Source organism: Salarias fasciatus, chromosome 4 (genome assembly GCF_902148845.1).
Source record: "Salarias fasciatus chromosome 4, fSalaFa1.1, whole genome shotgun sequence".
Classification (NCBI taxonomy): domain Eukaryota; kingdom Metazoa; phylum Chordata; class Actinopteri; order Blenniiformes; family Blenniidae; genus Salarias; species Salarias fasciatus.
Window position 1 is genome coordinate 22,506,200 of NC_043748.1, and position 24,673 is coordinate 22,530,872.

General features: G+C 46.6%; 1 protein-coding gene across 2 annotated transcripts; it reads left to right on the top strand.

Moving 5' to 3' along the window:
* Window positions 1–456: 456 nt before the first annotated feature.
* On the top strand, window positions 457–17,362 carry LOC115386652 (hydroxy-delta-5-steroid dehydrogenase, 3 beta- and steroid delta-isomerase). Of its 2 annotated transcripts, XM_030089065.1 has the most exons (8): window positions 457–645; window positions 1,494–1,557; window positions 1,614–1,791; window positions 5,417–5,572; window positions 9,111–9,219; window positions 11,133–11,232; window positions 15,624–15,786; window positions 16,106–17,362. In XM_030089065.1, the coding sequence occupies exons 3-8, from the start codon at window positions 1,647–1,649 to the stop codon at window positions 16,516–16,518; spliced, it is 1,086 nt and encodes a 361-aa protein (XP_029944925.1). In that variant the 5' UTR covers window positions 457–645; window positions 1,494–1,557; window positions 1,614–1,646; the 3' UTR covers window positions 16,519–17,362. The 2 variants fall into 2 exon arrangements, with proteins under 2 accessions (XP_029944925.1, XP_029944924.1); XM_030089064.1 differs by having other exon boundaries at window positions 458–645; window positions 1,494–1,791.
* The last annotated feature ends 7,311 nt before the right edge of the window (window positions 17,363–24,673 follow it).

The window sequence follows — 24,673 nt, forward strand, 5'->3', positions numbered from 1 at the left end:
GAGGAAAGCTGAAGGTTTGAGTTACAGGATACGCTCCGATCGGGCCGGATTGTCACAACATCTTCCGCAGGAAGCGTTGTGACCTGGTTTGGTCAGAGTGTGACAGACAGCTGCTCTGTCCTCGTTCTCTCATGTTGCTTCAGAATCTTGGTCCAACTCTGTAATTTACCTGATCTGACGTCATGTTTAGCTGAATTTCCTCTTTTTACAAGTTTCTCAGTGGTTCGATGAGCCTCTTATGGGCCGGATTTGGCTCGCAGGCCTGAGGTTTGACACCCCCATGTGTCCTGAAAACCTTCTTTGATGAAAATCATTACTTTGAAGCAGAAAATTGTCTGAAAATAAACTGAAGCAGGGCGAGGGAATGATGTGTGCTGCCTCTGTAACTGAAACCCTTGATGTTTTATCGGTGCAGCCAGGCCTGACCTCCCACCCCAGGCCTCGGTTTGTGTTTTGGTAGATTAACGGCTCCTCTGTGCGCCGTGTTTACAGTTAATGGGCCAAAAGATGGTTCCAGTCAGGACTGGGAGGGATCGGAGGACTGCCTGCAGACCTGCAGGCTCCTGTTCCACTCTGGATATGAGCAGAACTCAGCCCTGCGCCGCTCTGGCTCACCACACAAAAACAAGCTCTGGACTCTGACTGGTAGGCTTTCCTTATAGCTCCTCTCTTAACTTTATGGTGGTGGTTTGATCTGCTTCGGCCTTGAAAGTAAAGCCGGTCAAAGTTCAAGGACTCTGAGTGACACAAGCCAGGATTTAGATCAGGTATTCAAGGTATTCAAACAACTTTTTTTCTTTAACTTTTTTAATAATGTAATAACGCTACACTATATAGGATTATATGTGTTACAGTATTGGGGTATTTTGATATTTTTGACAAAGTTTTAGCATTTTTGACAATATTTTCTGACATTCTGTTGTCTGTAGCTTATTATTTTTGACAGAATTGTGTTTTTTGACGTGATCATTCACCGTGTTCTGTTTTTCATGGTATTTCCATCACTGCAGTGCTGATTAATGTGGTTCTCTTACAATCTTGTACCACATATCTGACAGTTAAGGGTTTTTTAAGAGCGAACCACACTATGAGTAACATTTTTGACACTATTGTCATATTTTTTGACAGTACTCTATAATATTTTAAGGTATTTTTGAACAGTAGCATAGTATAAAAGTGAATTTTGTTAATTCATGTTAATATTGTACAACATGCTGTTGCAGTTTGGACTGAATAACACTGTACATGATGTGCTTTTTATATTACAGATTTAATATTATGCTATTTCTTGATATTTTGGACAGAAATGGTCTAAAAATAGCATAGTTTGGACAATAAGTCTTTCTATACATGGTGTAATTTGTAATATTTATATTAGATTAATTTCTACATTAAACTGACACATAACTGATGAAGAGAGATATTTTCATGAGGAGCTGATTAGTGGTGAAAAACGGAGGAAGAGTGAATAACTTGATGTAACTCATCTGAAGGGAAGAGCCAGAGAAGGCTCCTCCTCCGTGGTGTTTGTGTGTGTGTGTGTGTGTGTGTGTGTGAGTGAGAGTGTGTGTGTTCTCCCCTGAGCTGCAGCCAGTCTGCAGTGTGTGAGCCAGGGGAGAGTGTGTGTGTGAGTGTGTGAATGCACCATGTCTCCGGTGTACCTGCTCACGGGGGGCTGCGGCTTCCTGGGGAAACACCTGCTGGAGGTGCTGCTGCAGCAGGAGCGCGAGCTGGCGGAGGTCCGGGTCTTCGACAAGCACGTGGAGCGCGAGCTGGAGGCGCGCAGCACAGGTGAGCGCGCGGTGTCCCGGCTCTGCCGGTCCCCCAGCTATCTGGTGACCCCCTTAGCGTTCTGGAAACCGGATGAAACCGGAGCGGTCGAGCCGCAGTGGCTCAGATCGCCTCACAGGATTAACGGAGTCCCGATGCGCCACCGCACGAGCCAGTGGACAGAGACGCCACTGCATTCAGACCGCTGTCAGTGTCTGGTCCGTCAGGTCCAGCAGCTGTTAGAGAAGCTGGAAATGATCCAGAGTTCTCTGGTCAGAATCCTGACTGGGCTCCCCGCAGCGTGATGCTGCCGCCGCCGTGCTTCCCTGCAGGTCAGGTGTGTTTTACCAGGTAGACCAGAGCCTCCGTCTTGGTAGACTGCTGCAGAAACGGTTCTCCTTCTGGAACGTTGCCAGTGTGCCGTATTGCTTTAATCCCACATTATTCTCCAGTCCGTTCTGCCTTGACCCTTCTTTCTTTTGCTCTCTAGCCGTTTAAATAGGTTTAAAAATAAATCTTCTGTTCATTACAAATTATCACAAGGTAGTTATGTCTTGCTGCAGCACCTGAGCGGTATGACACATGCTTCGACTAATCTTCAGGAATGTTAGCTCCATTCCAAAGACAACAGAAGGACAAGTCCATCAACTATATTACATAACAGAGCAGAATACAAACGCTTTAATCCCACAGGGACATTCTTGAAATGACTTATTTATTCCTCGTCATGTTAAAGCGACACCAAGGAACTTTTCAACTTTAATAAAACATTTTAATATCTTTTGTGACGATAAATCGACTTACAGCTAGTTGACTGACCCCTCTGTCACGGCCTGAGGGCGTCAGTATTGCTTCACTTGGGCTAAGCAGCTGTGAGGAGGGTGGTAGGAACCCTGCACACTAAAACACTTCAAATGTGCGGACTGCTTTGCGGCATCCGTCACATCATGATATAACATTGTTTAGCCACCATTAGCTATCCGTCCTTCACACAGCCACTGGAAACAAATGAAGGCGAGTTCAGTCCGACAGCATGCCACCGGGAGCAGCACTTTACATTTTACATTTTGCATTTTACGGCGCCACGCGCTAGTCCTCATGGGAACTGTAGTATTCCTTCAGGCAATACACTACCGCTTTTATCCACTGGCGCCGCCAAAATCAACAAACACTGAAAGTTCCTTAGTGTCGCTTTAACTCTTGTGATTAGAAGAATAAAAGACAACAGGAGAGACGCTGGAGCTCGTCGGCTCCCTGTTTGCCAAAGACTGGCTTTGTGTTTTCAGGTTTGCAGCGTTTTGCAGTCTGAGATGGCGTTCCAGGAAAAATAACCCTCCTGTCATCAGAATGTTCCGAGGCTGAAGCTGAAGCATCTCAAGTATTCAGGGAGGGCTGCCCAATAACCCGAAAGCAGGGCTGTGGAATCTGAAGTGTGATACGAGTTTCTGCTCCGCCCTCCTCTTCAGGCTCTGTTCATCACAGAACACACCAGTAAATCAACTCTTCCTGATTTCAGTAAAGTGAGCTTCTTTAACTTCCCCGTGTGAAGAGTTCAGTTGGACGGTGATCTGGTGCGTCGCCCACGCCGAGTGGAAAAGGCTTCGTTCCTCAGCGTCACTGATGAAGCGCCGTGTTTGTGGTCATGGAAACGGCAATAAGGGACACATGTGTTTCCCTCTCATGCTGGTCGTCTGTCTCGGGTTCATCCGGCGGCCCTGACATCTGTGAATCCAGGAAAGACTCAACATTTCCTGAACATGGGTGGAAAAAAGTAGTGTGTTTTGATGTGTTTTTCAAACTGATGATTTCCATGGCGTCTCAGCCACCGACGGCTCTGCTCGGTTTTCGTTTCCTGACCGAATCCACGTCGGTGAAGGGAAGCATGAGCCGAGCAGGAAGGCTTTTCTGTAAACCGAACCACGGCTCATCGGGGGAGGGGAAGCCGCCCCCGTTCAGCTCGTCAGATAGATGTGAGATTCTGAGCCCCGGGGAGATCGGCGAGTGGATCGTTGACACCGGCCCTCCTGCTCTGCAGGTAGCAACACAGAAAGAACACCTTGACTCGCGTTATGTCATTTTACTGCATGGAGAAATTGAATTATGTCAAATATGTACCTTTGACCTCGAGGTCAACAGTCCAAACCCTCCTCTGCCGCCTTCTATCGGTATCTGAAGGCCAGAGATAAGTCTGGGCGGAAAACCTTCAGCCGTGATAAAGACACATTGTTCCCTCGTTCAGGGACTCAGTGCCTGCAAGAAGCACGTTTCTGGAACGATCGTTGGCGTTAATGTTTTTTTTTTTTTTCTTTTAAGCTGTGCTGATCATAACTCGGGAAAAACCACGACAGAGTCTGAGAGTTTTCAAAAAGTTGCGTTTTGAGCAGTCGCTGTGTAAACAGACAGGACAGTTTAGTGTTTTCGCTCCACGTTGGGCTCGCTGCCAGACGAACGGCGGTTTGCTCCATATTGACCGGAGTCCTCCGGTCTGAGGGGCGTCGGCTCCACGCCGAGCGGCGGTGGTCATGTTACCGCGGAGACAAAGCGTCTGAACAGCCTTATCAGGGTTCGATCTGCTCTGTAAGCTTCGGGTCTCTGCAGGAGTCCGTTTCCCTGGAGGCCAGTTCCTCAAAAACCAGACAGCTTCATCTCTTAGAAACTCTCTTCTCTGCATCATCCTGGAGTTTAGAAAATCCCATCCAGCTCCTCTCTAGAGTTTCTTCAACAATAAATTAAAAAATTCATATATTCGTTCTCATTGCAGTGATCACTTTTACTGTTTTTGGGTTTTGGTTGTTCTTAGGTCTCGTTCTTCCTGTTGTTCTCATTGCATTCCTCATCCTTCTTCATCTTGATCTTGTTTTTCAGTCGTCTTCCTGACTCTCTTCTTGTTTTTATCCGGTCTGTCTGTTTCTTGTTATTCATTTATGTTCTCATTTTTATTCTTTGTCTTGTTTTTGTTGTTCTCCTTGATTTCTTTTCTTCTTTTTCTTACTGTCATTCGAAGATTCGAAGTCAATTGCGAAGATTAAAAACTAAGTCTCCCACAACTTCTTCTGAAACAGAACAACCCAGTTATCTGCCATTCAACACTAAGAAAACCTAAAACTGGGCATCACAGCACAGTCTGTTGTGCTGTTGTTTTCTGACATAATCTCTGCTCATCTCTTCAATATCTAACTCAAATGAAAGAGTTCGACCAAAGATTACAGCAGGGTTTTTGATTCTGTTTTGAGTAACAGAGTCGATTTGCTCAACAGCTGAAAGACAAGCCTGAAGTTGGTCATTGTCAGATCCATTCTGGAAAACCAACAACATGTAGAACGGGAAATCATCTGCATAGCAACGAAATGAGATCCCAAAGGAACGTAACGTCTGACCCAGCGGTGGCAGATAAAGAGAAAATAATAATGGACCCAGGACAGACCCCTGTGGAACCCCATGCCTCACAGCACAAGACTCGGAGAACATTAGGGCCTCATGAGGACCACAGCTCTTTAGAGCATGATAACCTTGGTAAGACTGTCTGAAGACAGAGGCTCAAACTCCCAGAAGCCCACAGCACCGTTACAGACTGAGGAAGTTTGACTCTGATATCCTCAACTTTGTCCGTTTTAACTCAGCGTCTCTTCCTGTTTGTGTCCCTCAGAGAAGACCAAGGTGGTGGTCATCCAGGGGGACATCACGGACTACAGCAGCGTGCTGGAGGCGACTCGCGGCGTCGACGTGGTCATCCACTCCGCCAGCCTGGTGGACGTGTGTCACAGAATCCCGGAGAGCGCCATCTACGCCGTCAACGTGACAGGTGAGCCGGCGGCGGGGCGGAAGCGTGCGCGGCCGGCCGAGCTCTGTGAATCAGCCTCCGCTAATGCAGAGGAAACCAACGCCTATTGTGGCTCTGGAGGGCTTTCCAAGGGCGGGCGTCACTCACCAGCCCAGAACACAATGAGCGAGAGCGAGGGACCAGCGCAGGCCCAGCTATGAACACCGACAGAGGGAATATGTAAAACTGAAGTTGAGGCTTCGAGTTTCTGAATTGGCCAGATTGAGAAAGAAAAGAAACTTTTGACTTTTTTACCGTGTTAACCGTCTCATTAACTAGTTGGTTTTTGTTTTTCATTTGTTCTAAGTTTATAGAAGTTGATATGAAGGTTAGAGCTGTCTGGATGGTGCTCGATTAAATCAGCTGTTTTATTGCTGCTTCCTCTTGTCATCAAGAGCGAACATCCAGATTATAGAGCATCTTCCTCCTCTAACATCCAGATTATAGAGCATCTTCCTCCCTCTAACATCCAGATTATAGAACATCTTCCTCCTCTAACATCCAGATTATAGAGCATCTTCCTCCCTCTAACATCCAGATTATAGAGCATCTTCCTCCTCTAACATCCAGATTATAGAGCATCTTCCTCCCACTAACTGATGGAACTTTAGATGACCTCAGTGACTGAATGAGCCAATAAAATAACAGTTTCGTGAACGTATCATTGCAAAACTGGAATAATCCAGCCTTGTTCATGTTGTCCGGATGAGCCTGAACTGAGGGAGTCATGTCATGTAACACAAGAGTTTCTTTTCCTGGGAAGGATCTACTTTCTATTTAAAAATAAATAATAAATGACGTGACTGCACTGCCTTTAGAAGAGGTCCTGAGAGCAGTTACTAAATTTGAAGTTACTGGCACTCGGTGGGATTGATCACACGTCTGTATTCAGAACATGGAGCAGCGTCACTTGTTTCATGAGTCGCTGCTCCGGTTAAATGTCTCACCGGTCACAGGGAAGCTGAATGAGGTCGTTCCTGATGACGTGGATTTCTATGGAGACCTCGAACGTCACTGAAACTTCAGTCTGATTGAGCTGGAGCTGAATGCTCCGGTGAACATGCTCTCATTGTGTTGTTGTACGAAGTTCAGATCCTGCAGGCAGTTTGCATGTGAGCCATGATTTTCCTCATGGACCCACAAAGTTTTCCTCTGTTTTGGAAACAAGTGGTGCCACTGTGGCCTCAATTACAATGAAATCCAGGAAAGTGGAAGCTTGTTTTTTATAGTTTATATCTCATAAAGGTTGCGGGAAGTTTTTTTTAAGTCACAGAGAAAGTGGAAACTGCAGAAAATTGCCATTAAAAAGCAGATAAAATACTGAGAGAAAGCCTTTAACTCTTCTGTTTAACAGCCAGGTTCACTTTTTTGTGACGTCGCGACACAAAGTCCAGCCTGAAAAATGACCAAAAGTTAACAAAATGTCCCCAGAGTTCAAGCCTGAGCCGGCGCCAAACGTGGGCCTGCTGTTAAAATAAGATCCTTTTTAAACAGTCAGCTGCGAACTGTGGAATTTTTTCTGCTTTGCATTCTTTCAGCTTTATTTTAAAAATGATTACCATGCATGGAGAAGCCACAAACGCTGAAAACACTGCAGCTTTCATACCAAAGTTCACACCAGCAGGCTGAAAACAGTGCAGTGTAAACACTGCGCTGCCCTTTAAACTGAGGCTGCATGGAAGAGTCTGAAAACTCAGGCTGCAGCTGTCGGCTCTTTTTGAAGTCGAGTATTCTACCGAATATTTCAATGATTAATCCAGTAATCTAATAAAATGCATATTGTGCGATGTTCTGGTTTTTTTTGTCACCTTCCTCCCTTTAACTGTTTTAACTCTCCATCTGAAAGTGATCTAACTCACTCGATTCCCTGAGAGTTTCTCATTCAGATGGTTTGTAGGTTTGTTGTAAAAAAAAAAATTACAATTTCATACGTGTGAATTCTTCAGAACACACCATGAGGCTGAAAAGACGAAGGAAACAGGTTTTTCATGAAGCAGAAAATTAGTTTCAGGATGAAGCGAGTCTGGTTCTCAGGACTCGATTCACTGATAGACACACAGACTCTCTATTGTGGCTACAAGCTAAAAAAAAAAAAAAAGAAATCTGTCTGGGGAAAAAGGCAGCAAAGGGATAAAAGAGACTTTTGTCACGTGTAAGATGAGCCGGTGGCTTTTCCACCGGGCTTTTCCCGATGCAGCAGATGTTTGGGCTGCTGGCTGGATTCGCGCTTCAGGCACCTGATGCAGCGTCAACATGATTAAAGTGCAAACACCTGTGTTGATCGAGCTCTTTCTGATCAAAGAGCTCCAAGAATGTCTCCGAGGGAGTTTTTCCTCCCTGCTTCACATCAGTTTTCGTGGTGAACTCCCTCTTTTTATGCATCATACATCAGAATCTAATAAATCAAAGTGCTGCAGAGGAAATTCTTTCCAAAGCTGTGTGCTGACGCCGGTATTCCTGGCTTGAATGTGACTTAACCCTTTAAAAACAAGCCGTATACCACAATAAGCAGTGATCTGTCAACCTCTTTTCCAACAAAATGAATGATCGAAACCTAAAATCCACGCAGCGTCTTCTGAAGACAGGTTTTATACGCCACACCCAGAACCCGAGGCACACGGCTTCACAGCTGGCGCTTTTCTCTGGACTCGCTCTGCACCTGCAGCCTGAACGCAGGGGAAAATAACCCAAAGCTGTCTTTTTCTGGCCGACATGAGGCGAGAGTAGGCTACAGTCTGAACACACACACACACACATGCACAGGGAGAACATAAAGACTGCACACAATAGCCCCTGAAGCCCAGACTTGAACTGGGTACCTCTGGCTGTGAGGTCAAAGTGCTGACCGCTGCACCCGACGCACACAGAGCAAAGCACTCGTGTGGTTTATTAACTGAACACCAGCCACGACTCGGTTCAGAACCCAGGATCCAGCCGGGTGTGTGAGTTTACTGTCAGTTTGTCTCTGAAGGTCAGAGCTGAGCGCTCCCCCGCCGTGTGCTTTATTCTTTAGTCTCTAATGAAGGGAGGTACAGTCTGTTCCCTGATCTTAGCCCGTGTAAATATTTACCCAGTGAGTGGTTTTAGTGAGTGTTTGAGCTGTAACTCAGTCTGAAGAGGCCTTTTCCCCTCTGAGCTGCGCTGATTCTTTCTTGCCTCTGTTGTTAATTGAAGCCAGTTTGTTTTCCTCTCCGATCAGCAGGATGCACATGGATCACACATCCACACTGGGTTCATCACGTCCCTCCAAGTGATTAGAGTTTTGACACCAGCTTCCTCTAAGTGTTTAGTTTTTCTTTCTTCAACCATCCGTCGACCTTCTGTGCTCGATTTGTCCCAGTGGAAGCTGCACGGGGTTGATCTGGTAGAGGGCAAAGGTCACTGTACCTGACAGAGAGGGAGAGACGGCGAGCTCTATGCTAATCTAGAACATGCTAACTCTGCACAGGAGGGAACGTCCGGACCGCGAGGCAGCAGCGCTGACCGCCACACGGCTAAAAGCTGTTTCCTCTGCTTTCAGGGACGAAGAACGTGATCCAGGCGTGCGTGGAGTGCGGCGTGGAGCGGCTGGTCTACACCAGCAGCATGGAGGTGATCGGCCCCAACATGAACGGAGACCACTTCCTCAGGTGAAGCTCCGACAGGCTGTGTTACACACACACACACACACACATACGTCCAGGCATGTGTGTGTGGTTGATGAGGTTTTGTTGACAGTTTACTGCTCAGGATAAACGGGTATCGAAGGCAAATCGGTGAAAACATGCAAAGAAATCCAGCAACATTTCATTTCAACATCCTGCTTTTCTAATAAGAATTAATGATCAGACCGAACGCTGGATCCTCCATCGTGACCTTCGGACACCAAACACACCCCCAGTCTCTCGGCTGGGTGCGGAATAAACAAATACTTCAAATGCCTTTTCTGCCTTTCACTCAAATAGAAATGAAACTCAAAAAAAACAAAACAAAAAAAAAACATTTATTGTGCCCTAAAGTCTCAAACGGTGTTTAAATCCTAAATGAAGCCACTTTCTATGACATAAAGAATTCATATGTTGACTTTTTTATTTCTGGCTGTAAACGGAGGCACAGAGTGACGACTGGAGGCATTACGTTTGCAGCTGCTTTGTGAAAATAAATACAGCCTCAAACTGTTGCAACTTTCAGCGCAACCGGTCTGTTCCAGCAGCTGTCTGCTCGATCACTCAGCTCCCGCTGCCCGTTGGCCTTCAGTTTCCTCTACTTGTTTCATTTCTGTGCACTTTTTGATATTTCAAATGGTTGAAAATGTGCCTCGTCGACGTTCTGTCCCCATTTCTCTGGATCAGTTCTAAAAGTCCCTGGTTTCGGAGGGGTTCACAGAAACAGTAGTTTGCACATTCCTGTTGGAGCACGTCCACATTCTCCATCCTCTTCCAGTCCCTCTGTTTTTTCAAGCACATCAACTCTGCTGGAACGGCTCATTTTGTGGTTTTCGCGGCGGCGGCACTCACAGCCCGCCACACCTGAGCTTGAAATCAATATAATTGTCTTGAATTCCTGTTAATCTCCACTAAACTGCATAGCTGACAATGAACGTGAATTATAGCGTTTTTTTGAGGAAAAAATCCCAAAGGTCCAAGAACAGAAGAGTCTGAGAGGAGTTATTATTGCTGCAACATGCATTTAAACCAGAGGTGTCAAACATACGGCCTGTGGGCCAAAACCGGCCACAAGAGGCTCCTGGCAGCCAAACTCCCAAGAAAACTGTAAAAATGTTAAAAGAAAACTTGCATTTATTTTTTTTTTATTTCATAAGGATAGCAGATATAATATAGAATGTAAAAACATCCATAAAGCAGCAGCATTAGGAGGTTTTTTTTTTTTTAATTTCCCTGTAATTTGTATTTAATTTGTCGATATTATATTGTGTCATTCCTAGCAGTAATTGTTTGGTTTTGTGGAAGTTTTCCTGACGTGTAGTCTGCTTTACAGCAACAACAAACTTTAAAGTTTAAATTTGGAGGTTTTTATGGCTCTTTTCTCCAGTCCTGTCCAAGCTGGACAAGCAGTGCTCCCCTCTTCGTCCTTTATTTGTGCTCGTGAGCGTCTCTCCTCACTTTGCGTCTGCAGCTGGAACGAGAGCGATGTGGAGGATGCTGGCGCCGGCACGGATCTTAAAGCTTAATCAAACTGTCATTATCCTGTGGATGCAGCGGGGGAGACGTGTGGTTGGCACACATCCGGCATCTTTCTGCTGCCGTCTGGCTCTGCAGCCTGTAGCGCTCAGCTGCAGCAGCGCTCCAGACGCCGTGAAGGTTCAGTCTGCGTTACTGCAAAGAGGGCAAGTCAGAGCGAAGGAATGGAGCCGTGTTTGTTTATGTGGCGGAGACCGGTGCTTCTCAGATGTTACTAATGCAAACAAGATGAAGATGAAAGCCGGCGAGCGACATGTGACAGACTCTGACTGTTCCACCATGATTCCACGTCTCTTCCCTTCTGAAGTGACAAAGTCAGCAGAGGCGGATGTTTGCTGAACGTTTCTCCTCTCTGTCTGCAGGGGGAATGAAGACACGCCGTACGTCGTGAAACACACCATGGCGTATCCCAAGAGCAAGACGGAGGCCGAGAAGATCGTGCTGGAGGCCAACGGCATCGAGGTGCGGCCCGCTTCACAAATACGACACGCAAACAAGACTTGAGCTGAGCCAAACAGCCAGGAGCCGCTGCAGGCAGTCAGATCCACTTTTAGCTGCTGAGCAGTAAAAAAACCTGCCGCCTCAGGATTCCTGTCTGCATGAGGAGCAGGAAGCTCTGGAGGATCAATACATATTTAGATATTTGTTGTGTCACAGCAGTATAAGCAATAATGTGAAGAAATGAATATATATATATGTATATATATATATATATATATATATATATATATATATATATATATATATATATATATATATATATATTTATAGAGAATTATTTTATTTGGTCATGAAGCACAACAAAAAATTAAATAAATAATAAGAAATACATAGCAAGCAAGACATGTATGTGTACATATCTATATATACACACACACATACACACATTCATACATACATACATACATACATGGTCATATATGCATACATATGTACATGTGTAATAAGAAAATACAGGGTCATAAATAATGTAAAATGTTAATATTATGTAATATATTAATTCTTTATTAATGTAGGTCTTGGCATTAAAAGGGGGGATGTGACTAATCAATTTGTTTCTGTTAGGTATTGACAAACATATTTATAGTGAACGCAAGAAATGTGTGTGTAGACGATGTTTAAAAGACCAAACTGTTTTCATGAAGTATTTGTCACAGACTCAGGTGGAGAGAAGTTCAAATATCAAAGAAAAGTAGGATTACTAGTAAATTTTCCAGTTTTCCAATTAGGTTTTTTGTTTTTTAAAACTGTAGTGAAAAATGACCAAAAACAGCAGCGCGCCTCAGAAACGGCTCCTGTCCTGAAATCCTGTGGGTGGAAACTGCAAATGCTTGTGTGATGGACGAAACAGACCCAGCGGCTATAAAAAAAGAATCGGAGCAAGAGAAACAACACTGAACACGCCAAGTGAAAACATTCAGCACGAATCTTATCGTGATCAGGCTGCAGTGATCACAGATATGATCGTTTAAAGAAAAAGCAACAGTCCTATGAAGCTGCATGTTCTAAATGACAAAATAATTCTACAATTCCACAATTTCATTTGGCAGATGCTTTTGTCCAAAGCGACGTCCAACACAAGCAAGAATTCAGACATAAGAAAGAAACCATTAGTAAATGCTTCAATTGCTTCAAGTGCGATTGGTCGAGGGAGCTGCCATCAAGTTGCAGAAGAGGAGCCACTACCCCCCCTTTTTTTTTGTCAACTTAGTCAGTGGTACATAAGTGCTGGGTTTTAGACCACCTGGCCTATTTTTCCCCAAAGGTGGGGTCAGATTAAGTCCCTAGGTGTTCTCTGAACAATTGAGTCTTCAATAGTCTCTTGAAATAGAAAGGGACTCGGCGGAACGCCCAGAGTTAGGAAGTTCGTTCCACCATTTGGGAACAACAGAGGAGCAGTCTGGCTGGAGGTTTAGAGCCGAGCTGGGCTGGAAGCTCCAGACGTCTCTCACATGCAGAGCGAAGAGGGCGTGAAGGAGAGTAGACCTGGATCAGGAAGTCCAGGTAGGCTGGAGTCGGTCTTTTCAGTGTTTTGTAAGCCAGGAGGAGCGATTTGAATTTGATCCTGGCTGCAACTGGAAGCCAGTGAAGGCAGATGAACAGAGGAGTGACATGAGCTCTGTGGGCTGGTTGAAGACCAGACCTGCTGCATTCTGGGTCCTCTGTAGAGGTTTGACTGGACCTGCAGGGAGACCCGCCAGAAGAGAGTTTCAGTCGTCAATGCGTGATATCACGAGAGCCTGAACCAGAAGCTGGGCGGCCTGTTGGGTCAGGAAGGGTCTGATCTTCCTGATGTTGTAGAGGGCATAACGACAAGAGCGAGAAACTGAGGCCACGTGAACCTTAAAGGTCGGCTGGTCATCAATCATGACACCCAGGTTTCTGGTTGAGGTTGTGGGCACAAGTAGGCTGGAGTGAAGTTGGACACTGATCTGAGGCTGGACAGATGGACAAGCTGGAAAGACCAGTCAAAAACTTCAGTCAAAAGCCAGGTTTACACTTGCACAACTTTTTGCCACAATGTTGTCGTGGCAAGGTGTGCCAATCTGGAGTCACAAACCGGCAGGCTCCCGCACTGTTCACGACCACTTCACAACCACTTCAAGAATGCGCACGAATGCACGCCCGTCAGTGTCACAGACTGGCACGACGCATTCACGCATAGTTTGCGCATAGCTTACGTCCTTCCCGCATTGGCACGACGTGGTTGCGCAATTTGACTTAGGCTGTTCGTGAACTAAAGGTTGCAGTGCGTGGCAGGGGTGGCATAACTGGCACGCATCCTCCCGCATTGTCCCGATGAGTTCACGAGGCGTTCACGGACAGTTGGTGCATAGTTCACGGCCTGTCGCGATATTTTGTCGTGCCCAAAATTTTTAACATTTCAAAATTCTCGTCCCGACATGGCATGCAGTCACGACGGGTTTATGCACACGTCACGCCACTTTACGAGTAGTTTGCGACTCGATTCGTGCCAATGCGTGCTACAGAATCGTTCAAGTGTAAACCTAGCTTGAGGTAGGACTTGAACCACAACAGGACAGAACCTGAGATGCCAAGGTCAGACAGTGTGGGGAGGAGGATTTGATGGTTCACGATGTCAAAAGCAGCAGACAAGTCCAGCAGCAGGAGGACAGAGGACTGATCAGGAGCTCTTGCCAGCTGCAGAGATTCTGTGACTGATAGGAGAGTGGTCGCATCTGAAACCTGACTGAAAAGGATAAAGTAGGTTGTTGTTCGGCAGGAGTTCAGAGACTTGGTTAAATACTGAGCGCTCCAGTGTTTTCGACAGGAATGGCAGAAGTGAGACTGGCCTGTAGTTTTCAACCTGGGCTGGGTTGAGATGAGGCTTTCTGAGCAGTGGGGGGACGTGGGCTTGTTTAAAAGTAACAGGAAAAATGTCGGTTTCCAGGGAGGAATTGAAAATGTGCATGACTGCAGGTTTGATTATGGGCAGGATGGTCTGCAGAATGCTGGTGGGTTTTGTATCGAGAGGACATGTTGTAGGTTTTGAGCTCAGAAGAAGTCTGGAGACCTCATCCTCGCTCAGAGGAGCAAAAGAGCAGAGAGAAGGCGCAGTAGTGGATTTGAGCTGACTGGGCTGGTCCGGCTCAGAGAACTGGTTGCTGATTGCAGCCTCCTTTTCAGTGGAAAAGGAGGCAAACATGTCAGGAGTCAGCTCAGTGGACGGCTGAGCAGCTGGAGGAGAAAGCAGGGAGTTGAACATAGGGGTGGGCGATATGGCCTAAAATTTATATCACGGTATAATTTGAACCTTACATGGTAGACGGCATATATGACGGTATAATTTGATATACAAATTACAGCATAACAGTTTCTTAATGGTTACCATAGCACATGGTAAAAGCTCCTGTGCCTGAGGTTTGTCAACGTGAATGTTCATGTCTCCCATGACAACCAGTGGTGTGCCATCATCAGGGATGTCAGAGAGTAACATGTCCATTTCAGAGACAAAGCCATCCAGATTGTGTACCGCCCCTGGTGGGCGGTACACAACCAGAATATATGCTTTGATGGGAGTAGTGACCGTTAAAGCATGATATTCAAACGTTGTGTTGTTCGACGGGCACAGTGAGGAGAAGGACCAGTTGTCCGGAATGAGAATGCCAGCACCGCCTCCTGGGCCAGTAGAGCGAGGGGTGTGGCTTAACGTAGCGGACGCAGAGGGTGCAGCTGGTGTAGCTGAGTTTTCTGGGTGGATCCAGGTCTCAGTCAGGGCGAGGACCTGAATGTCTGAGAGTTTCATCAGAGAACTGATGAATTCTGTCTTAATAACTGCGGACTGACAGTTCCAAAGCCCGAAGGTAACTGAGTGTGGGCTGGACCACTTCCAGAGAGAGTGGACAGGTTGTGTGGACTGCGTTTGCGGAGGACTAGTCGTCTTTTCCGGTTGCTGACAATGACTGGGATACGTAAGAAACACATTGTGCGTTAGACTGTGACAGACAGACCTTAGTGGAAGCCGGTGCCCTTGCTCGGTGGACTCGCGCAGGTAGACTCGGAGGTCTTTACCCTCTGTGGTCTTCACACTATGTGGGCTGACGCTCAGGCGCAGTCTGTGCTGTTAAGTGCCTGACGGAGTCACAGCTGTTTCCAACTTGACTGATTGCGCCCGGCTAAACCGCCCCTGTCTGATTTCACTTGAGCCACACAATAGAAGGTGTGACCCGCGTCAACGACCTCTCGACTGGGCATAATGAAGTTACAGTTGGTTATTTTATATTGAAGAGTGATTGTCAGGACCTTATCTACATGGTTTACAGCCCAACGCCATGAAATCCCCCCACTGTCGAGTTCGATTCCCAACGCGCTGCTTCTCCTCTTCGGTCTAGGTGCGCGGCGGGAAGCGGCTGTACACCTGCTCTCTGAGGCCCACCGGGATCTACGGCGAGGGCCACCAGCTGATGAAGGACTTCTACAAGCAGACGGTTCAACGGGGGGGCGTGGTCATCGGAGGCATCCCAGACCACATCGAGCACGGGAGGGTGTACGCAGGTACGACTGCACGCTTCCTCACCGGGCAACAACAAAAAACACCGAGGTGGAGGTCAGACCTGCAGCAAAACTTCAGCTCGGGGTGAAACTCAAAGCAGAAGTGCATTGATCTCACAGAAATACTTCTGCACTTCACAGGAAATATCAAGTTTTAAGAGATTGTATTCCTCTGGTTTGTTGGTGTGGCATACAGTTGAACAGGAAGTGACAGGAAGAAATTTAGCATTTGATGTAACGTTGCAGCTAAAGATGTCCTTTGAGAACCTGTGTTAGTTATGGTGAACACAGCGTTGACGGGTGTGTTGTGTTGTGTTGTCAGGTAATGTGGCCTGGATGCACGTCCTGGCGGCGCGCGCCCTGAGGGACCGGCCGCAGGAAGTGGGCGGCGAGGCATTCTTCTGCTACGACGACTCGCCCTACAAGAGCTATGAGGACTTCAATATGACGCTGCTCTCCGTCTACAACTTCCGCAAGTCCCGCATGCCCTTCCTGCTGCTCTGGTTCCTCGCCCTGTTCAACGACGTCATGCGCTGGATCCTGAGCCCGGTGTACAACTACACGCCGCTGCTGAACCGCTACACCCTGGCGGTGGCCAGCACCACCTTCACGGTGGGGACGGACAAGGCCCAGCGCTACTTCCAGTACAGCCCCCTGTACGACTGGGACCAGTGTCTGGCCCGCACGCAGAAGTGGATCAGCACCTTCCACTCGGAGAAGCCCAAAGAGACGTAACGGCGTTCGCAAACTGCTGCTCGCACCATACACACCGGGAATCAGCACACAAACGCACACACAGATCAGCCAACACATGGTGGTCGCTGACGGAGAAGTCTGTAGCCCGTCTGGGACCCGATTTGTTAAAAAGTTGATGTTTCAGAAGCAATAAACCAGACCAGGGTCAGAGTCTGAGTACGTTTGACTGTGACGGAGTCAGAACATTTAGAAAACTTCAGCTCTGAAAGGATGGAAATTTGATTTAATTTAACTTACAAATCCCAACACAGTCATCTGAAAACACTGTTACAGAGAGAAATCCAGCAATCCCACATGAGCCGAGAGGACATGATGGAAAAGGTCACTTTTTAACAGGAACACCCCTGCAGAACCAGACTCAGAGGAGACTCTCTGCAGAACCAGACTCAGAGGAGGAGACGAGATAAAAGTTGGGCATGGACACAGATTGTCACAGATGGTCATAAAAATCCACTCACTGCAGACACGATAGAGGCTTATATCATGAAAATTCCAGGTTTACTGTCGGAGATCCTGCAGGAAGGAACAGAGAGGGAACGTTAAGCCCCTTTCACACTGGCCAAAAACCCCATTGAAACTCGCTAATAATCGCCTCCTTATGGCAGTGTGTAAGGGTGTAATCGGAATTTAGACCTGGGTCTTTCAACCCTGCAATAAACCCAGGAATTTACCGGGTCGGCTCTACGGCTTTGAGTAAGAGGGACACATCCGGGAACTTACGTGATGACGTTGACGCAGCGTGGCTTCGTTAGCGCGCTAGTTGTTGTTTCTGGACACAGCATGAGATTTCCTTCATCAAGATGACCCAGTATTGGCAAGATAGTGAAACTGGAGAGCTTCTCCTGATCTGTGGGGAAGAGGAGATTCGTCTACAGGTAACGGGGACTGTGTTCCGCTGCATTGTTTACTTTTGTTTTGCTCCGTCACGCTGGTGATGTCATCAATGTGGGACACCACCAGCGCGGGAAAACGCAGCGACGCAGCTCGCCAGCAGGCGGTGAGACGCGGGTCTGCAGGCGGTGGGAAAGGAGTCCAGAAGCCACTAGTGGCTCGAAAACACGGTTCAACCCGCTAGTTGCAGTGGGGAAGGGTGTCAGTGTCATATGAGGGTGAGAATCACTAAAGGTAGGGTGAGAACGGAAAGAAGCTCAGTTTAACTGGAAAATGTTCCAGAGTGTCCGTAACCAACTCTCCCTGTAAGTTCTATTAAATAGAAAGGTCTTTATCCTAACTTTAATTGGGGGGTTACGTGTTTTTTTAGCCCTTGAGTATCAATCTCCTGCACACTCAAGCAACAGCTTTGCCCAAAGTTGGATGGTAAAAGCTGCATGTGTCAAAAACAACTTAAATCAAATTTGCCTCTGCATCGGGCTGCCTCAAACAACTGGAAGTGAGTCCCTGTCTCTTTGAGAACCTCCTCAGCTTTGCGACACGCCCCCCGCAGAGCGCCCATCTGCATGCGCATTTTCCGAGAGTGGAGAGGGACGGCGAGCGCGAGCTGTGCAGGAGGAGCTGGGCAGACTACGTCAGAGCTGTGCATTATGGGCGGAGCTGTGCATTATGGGCGGAGCTGTGCAGCACCGAACGTTTCAGTACTCACCATGGCTGCCAGGGGGAGATTCAGGGATTGCTCAAATGTGCATGAATTGTTCAGGAAACAAGTCCATGCGTCTTTTTAATGGGGAAATTACACTATAGCATTATACAAAGCTCAAAAAAGTGGATTTTGTATAATACCCCTCCTTTTAAAGGAGGGGTATTATGCAGCCTGGAGCCTGTGTCGGCCTGCAGGACTGAAGCTGGGAGTTGGTTCCACATGACAGGAGCCTGATCACTGAAGGCTCTGCCTCCCAAACCAGGAACCTAAAGTTCACAGCACTCTGAGGACCCAGTGTCCTGCTGCCTGTGTGCCTGTGTGTCAGCGCAGTCCATATATTTCATAATATGAAGAATTTAAGATTATTTAGATGTTACGTAATGCTACATTAAAACGTAATTTTCTGATTTAATTAAAGATTATTTAATATATTCAACGTGTGTTTTATGTTGTGAATGACTCAGAGCATCACAATGAAAGCCAGTAAAGACATGACTCACAATAGTGTTTTGTTTTATTGTGATTTTTGCCTCCAGCAGCCGTTGAGGAGAGCGAGCTGTTTGTTCAGACGGCAACGGGCTCTCGCTGCTGTAGTGGAAAGTTGGATGTCATGTGCATGACTCAGAGGGAGTTCCCTCTGCAGGGCTGTCCACGTCTCTCCGTCTCTCAGGGTGTCCCCCCTTCACTTCTGAGGTTCACCATAGAGATCCACACAATATTTACATGCCAGCCAGATGAAAACAGCAGAACTGACTCACTCCTCCCAACTCTCTGCAAAGATTCTTTCCCAACGCCGGTGAAACGAGACCGTTCACAGATGTGAGCAAGTTTGATGAAATCTCACTAATATTGATACTTCTGCTGCCATAATAGAGAGAAATGGGTTGTTAAATCTGTTATTGTTGCAATAATTTACAAATTTTTTGGTTTTGAAAAGAATTGAGAAGATAAACTCTTCAATCAACAGATGTTAAAAAGGGGAAAGATGTGTAAATCTACATTTTTCTACACTTTGTATTATCTCGTATGTAGGAATGGATTTCAAAGGCTAATATTACTATTAATAAATAAATGGTATTTTGAAAAGGTTTTGCTTTCTAGAGTATTTTTTCCTCAAGGTTGCATTTTTGCCCACACTTGAACACATAACATTATCAGATGTACTAAAACAACACACATTTCTTCAATTCTACAATTCCATTTAGCAGACGCTTTTGTCCAAAGCGACGTACAACACAAGCAAGAATACAGACATAAGAAAGAAAGAAACCAGCAACAAGAAGGAATCAGAATTTTCCCAATTTAACTGATCTACATACCTTTCAATCTTGATTTTCAGAGTTTTTTTTTTTTTTCAACAGAGAAAAAGTTTAATTTTTAGGCACTGAAATGAATCACCGGTAACTTCTTTCTATATTGTGCATTTACTGCTATATAGTGTGTACATATCTCCTGTCATTCATTATTTTCATACTTTCTTTGCATTCCAAAGATGAATATCTGGTCCAGTCATGCACCTTTAAATGTAACTTAAAGTAGTTGAATACTTTTTGAGTACTTTCTAGCAATTTTTACTTGACTTTTTAAACAACAGTGGTCCACTTTGTAACTGAGTCCAGTTTAAGGACTGTAACAGTTGCGTTACATATTTTCAGAGGCTCCTGATCATTTCTGTCACTTTGTTTATTCTCGTATTAATTAACAGACTTACAGGAATGAAAGATACAGAAATAAGATGCATAACTGACAGTTTACGTGGTTTTTCTTTACTTGATCTCCACAAGCTTGAATCCACAGTGATTTTCACTAAATGTGACTGCGCCATCTAGTGGTGCATCTCACTCCTGGAGCACAGAGACAGTCATGAATATTGAATGTTATTGTCTTACATTGTGTACAGATTGGCAAAGTCTTTTTTCAAATCTAATCCAAACTTTAAAATGTAACTAAAACTTAGTGAGAAGAGTACTGCGGCTGAACTGAAGTCCAAGATTTTAAGGAGGAAATTGAAGTATCCAGAGAAAACTCTTCTTCGCACAGGTAGAACACGCCAGCTTCACAAAGTGAGAAGGTTGTGCAAATCTGATGTTGATGCTGGAGAGGTTTAGAATGGTGTAAAATCTTTTTTAAAGAAAAAACTTTTCATATCCTAGAATTGAAACCAAATGGTTCTCGTGTATGTGTTCAAATGTTTGGATTAAAAGTAAGAATTTTATGCATAAATATAAATATAAACATAAACGTAAATACTACTACTACTACTACTTTACTACGTAAAATGCATATGCTTGTATAGAAAATATTTACATTTGAACATGAAAAAGAATCCAGAAAATATCAGTTCTCCAACAAAACAAAACCTAATTTGATTACATGTAATGAAATATTTTGATGGATACACAAATACACCTCACACTGTTTTGATGGTGCCAAAGGACACAAATTTATCATTCCCCCAAGCAAAAAGAGTAACATATGCAAATATTTGTCATAAAATTTGGAACAAATGTAAATACAATTAATCAAGTACATGTGTGCTTATACAGAAAATATTTCAGATCTTTATTCATTTAAAAATTATTGTTCTTGCCAGAGATGTCATAATGGATAGGCGATATTTATCAGTGCCATGATCACTTCCTCTTTAATTTCATTTTCAGTTTTTCTGTTTGACTTTGATTTCACAGTCTGCCAAGAGAGATCTTGATACGCAAAAAGCTGTTTGCATTTATCTTCTTGGCAGTTTGATGAGCCTCTTATGGGCCGGATTTGGCCCGCAGGCCTGAGGTTTGACACCCCCATGTGTCCTGAAAACCTTCTTTGATGAAAATCGTTACTTTGAAGCAGAAAATTGTCTTTGAAAATAAACTGAAGCAGGGCGAGGGAATGATGTGTGCTGCCTCTGTAACTGAAACCCTTGATGTTTGATCGGTGCAGCCAGGCCTGACCTCCCACCCCAGGCCTCGGTTTGTGTTTTGGTAGATTAACGGCTCCTCCGTGCGCCGTGTTTACAGTTAATGGGCCAAAAGATGGTTCCAGTCAGGACTGGGAGGGATCGGAGGACTGCCTGCAGGCCTGCAGGCTCCTGTTCCACTCTGGATATGAGCAGAACTCAGCCCTGCGTCGCTCTGGGTCACCACACAAAAACAAGCTCTGGACTCTGACTGGTAGGCTTTCCTTATAGCTCCTCTCTTAACTTTATGGTGGTGGTTTGATCTGCTTCGGCCTTGAAAGTGAAGCCGGTCAAAGTTCAAGGACTCTGAGTGACACAAGCCAGGATCTAGATCAGGACGTCCATGGAAAGGTATTCAAACTAGCAACTTTTTAAACAATATTACAGATTGTTTTTTATATCACAGCGTGCACCATACTGGAGTGAGAGCCTGGCGCGATGGTGACGTCAGAGAGCGGCGACGGTGTTATGCTTTTTTTCAGAGTTGGTTTTTCCATCCATCCATCCATCCATCCATTTTCTACCGCTTATCCGGGGCCGGGTCGCGGGGGCAGCAGTCTCAGCAGGGATGTCCAGACTTCCCTGTCCCCAGACTCTTCCTCCAGCTCCTCTGGGAGGATCCCAAGGCGTTCCCAGGCCAGCCGAGAGACATAGTCTCTCCAGCGTGTCCTGGGTCTTCCCCGGGGTCTCCTCCCGGTGGGACATGCCCGGAACACCTCCCTAGGGAGGCGTCCAGGAGGCATCCTAAACAGATGTCCGAGCCACCTCAGCTGGTTCCTCTCGATGTGGAGGAGTAGCGGCTCTACTCCGAGCTCCTCCCTGGTGACTGAGCTCCTCCCCCGGTCTCTAAGGGAGCGCCCAGCCCCCCTACGGAGGAAGCTCATTTCGGCCGCTTGTATCCGGGATCTTGTCCTTTCGGTCATGACCCAAAGCTCATGACCATAGGTGAGGGTGGGAACGTAGATTGCCCGGTAAATTGAGAGCTTCGCCTTTCGGCTCAGCTCCTTCTTCACCACGACGGACCGATACAACGACTGCATCACTGCAGCCGCTGCACCGATCCGCCTGTCAATCTCACCTCCATCTGTCCCCCACTCGAGAACCAGACCCCAAGATACTTGAACTCCTCCACTTGGGCTAGGGTCTCTCCACCAACCTGGAGGGGGCAAGCCACCTTCCTCCGGTCGAGGACCATGGCCTCGGATTTGGAGGTGCTGATCCTCATCCCTGCCGCTTCACACTCGGCTGCGAACCGCCCCAGTGCATGCTGTAGGTCCTGGTTCGATGAAGCCAACAGGACAACATCATCTGCAAAAAGCAGAGATGAAATCCTGTGGTTCCCGAACCGGACCCCCCTGGCTGCACCTAGAAATTCTGTCCATGAAAATTATGAACAGAACCGGTGACAAAGGGCAGCCCTGCCGGAGTCCAACATGCACCGGGAACAGGTCCGACTTACTGCCGGCAATGCGGACCAGACTCCTACTCCAGTCATACAAAGACCAGACGGCCCTGAACAAGGGGCCCAGACTCTGTATTCCCGGAGCACCCCCCCCACAAGAAAAAAAGAGTTGGTCTTCTTGAACTTTGAGGTTCAGGGTCAAACACCTCTTCAACCTAACCAACTGAATTAGGCTTTAGAATTAAATTCTAATTATGATATTCTAGGGTCGCAGAGGCGGGCCTTTGTCCTTCCACGTGACTGAGTTCTGCTGCTACCATTTGGGCTTCCTGATGCTGCTGTTTTTAGTAGGCCACATTTAAACGCTGTTTATTTTCTGGGCAGTTTCCATTTTGTAATTATATTTTAATTGAATGAATGAGTGCGTGAAAGGAAAAGCATCTTTAAAAAGGAAACTATTTTTATTATAAATTAATGTTAAAATTAAATAAAGGAAAGTCTATTTTGATAATTCTGTCTCTGGTCCATCAGTCCAATGAATCTGCAGCCTTTTATATGCAGGATAACCTTGGCGACGCTGGTTTTCACCAGGTGGCGTTGTAAATATAAACGTCTCCACATTATATTGCAATCAGCTAACATACTCCAACTTCAGTAGCTCTATAGTAGTTATTAAAGTTAAATAGTTTAACTAATTAAGTTAATTAAAATTAATTAAACAGTAGTAGTTATTAAAAACCACTCGACTTGGCCAGACTGGAGCGGCATGTTTGGAGGGGTGAAGCATGAAGCTGCGGACTGTGACATGGATGACGATTATTGTGGGAGTACTACTTTGGCTGGTGGCGTGAGTGGCTGAGTGTAGCTTCCGTCGCCGTTTCGTGGTGACGGCGAGAAGCCGTTTGCTACGTGGGTGAAGCAGTTTGAAGCCGCGGTCTGTGCCCAGACGAGCGGGATCAGGAGCAGGAGTTACACCGCCACTTTGGCGAATCTCCTCCCTACGAGGCTGGACGGCGCGGCTTGCTCTACCGCCGGATGTTCAATGTGATTATGAACGAGTGATGGAGAGGTTAAAGGGCGCATTTGGACAAAAACAGTTCCTCCTGTACTTCCAGACGTGCATCTCTGCTCGGCCCCGTCAGCCAAATGACAGTTTGGAGGTCTATGCAGCCGACATCTCCAGGCTCGTGGCCGAGGCTTTTCCGGACTATGACAGAGCTGCCAGAAACGGTGAGACTTTTAGATGTTTTCTCGCTGAACTTGACCCTGCCCTCCAAGCTGTGTCATGAACAGGGGGCAACGGATGTGGAGGAAGCTTTGATTATTGCAGGTCGATGTGAACGGGCCGGCAGGCTCTGAGGGCAGGCACGCCTTGAGTGCCTTACTCCATCCCACATCCTGCTGTTGTGGCCGCTCTCGATCCAACATCACCAGGTGTGTTGGACTGTAATGCTAACGCCACAGAGAAGCTTGTTCATGTTATGGAACGACTCACCTCGAGAATGGACAATTTACAAACGGAGGTGAGGGATTTGAGAGCACGTGCCTGTGGAACCCAGTGTGACGGTCGTGGCTGCCCTTTTCCTGGGGCTCGTCAGCAGGGCCTGGGGGAGCACAGAGCAGCGGCGCGCCTGTTACTGCACTTGTGGTGGGTTTGGATGCAGGTCCATCTCCAGGGACTTCCGGATGGACGACAACACGAGAGGCCAGACTCCGCAGCGCAGGCTTCAGGGAGGCTACGGTGACAGGGGATGGTCTCCACGGGAGCGGGGGACCCGAGACACCACTGCTGGCTCCTCGCCGCGCCGGCCGGACAGCGAGAGCCGGAGAGAGCCGCGATTTACGTAGGAACGTCAGCCGCGACGGGGAGTGAGGTTTCTATCCCTCTCTCGACGGTCACCATCTCCATCCCCGCACGGAGAGGAGCGGGGAAACTTCCAGCAGCTGGCCTCGAGACCCGGATGCCACTGTCGCCACTACAGGGTCACCATGAAGACTCTGCAGCAGCGTCTCCGGACCCCACGGTGGACTCCTGTTCAGTGGGTGAGTCCGAGTGAAAGGACTGGTGGAGGGGGTTGATGGGACTGTGTTAGTTGATTGTTAATTGATGTGGTGGAAGTGGAAGTTTTCTTGCCGGAGTCTGTTAATTAAAAAGCTGATTTTCTTATTCAGTATTTGGTTA

Bases quoted from the DNA above. Each gene is read 5' to 3' on its own strand.
- LOC115386652 (XM_030089065.1), top strand. From the start codon at position 1,647: ATGTCTCCGGTGTACCTGCTCACGGGGGGCTGCGGCTTCCTGGGGAAA. The intron at 9,220-11,132 runs GTGAAGCTCCGA...CTCTGTCTGCAG, and splicing joins AACGGAGACCACTTCCTCAG to GGGGAATGAAGACACGCCGT. The intron at 15,787-16,105 runs GTACGACTGCAC...TTGTGTTGTCAG, and splicing joins GCACGGGAGGGTGTACGCAG to GTAATGTGGCCTGGATGCAC.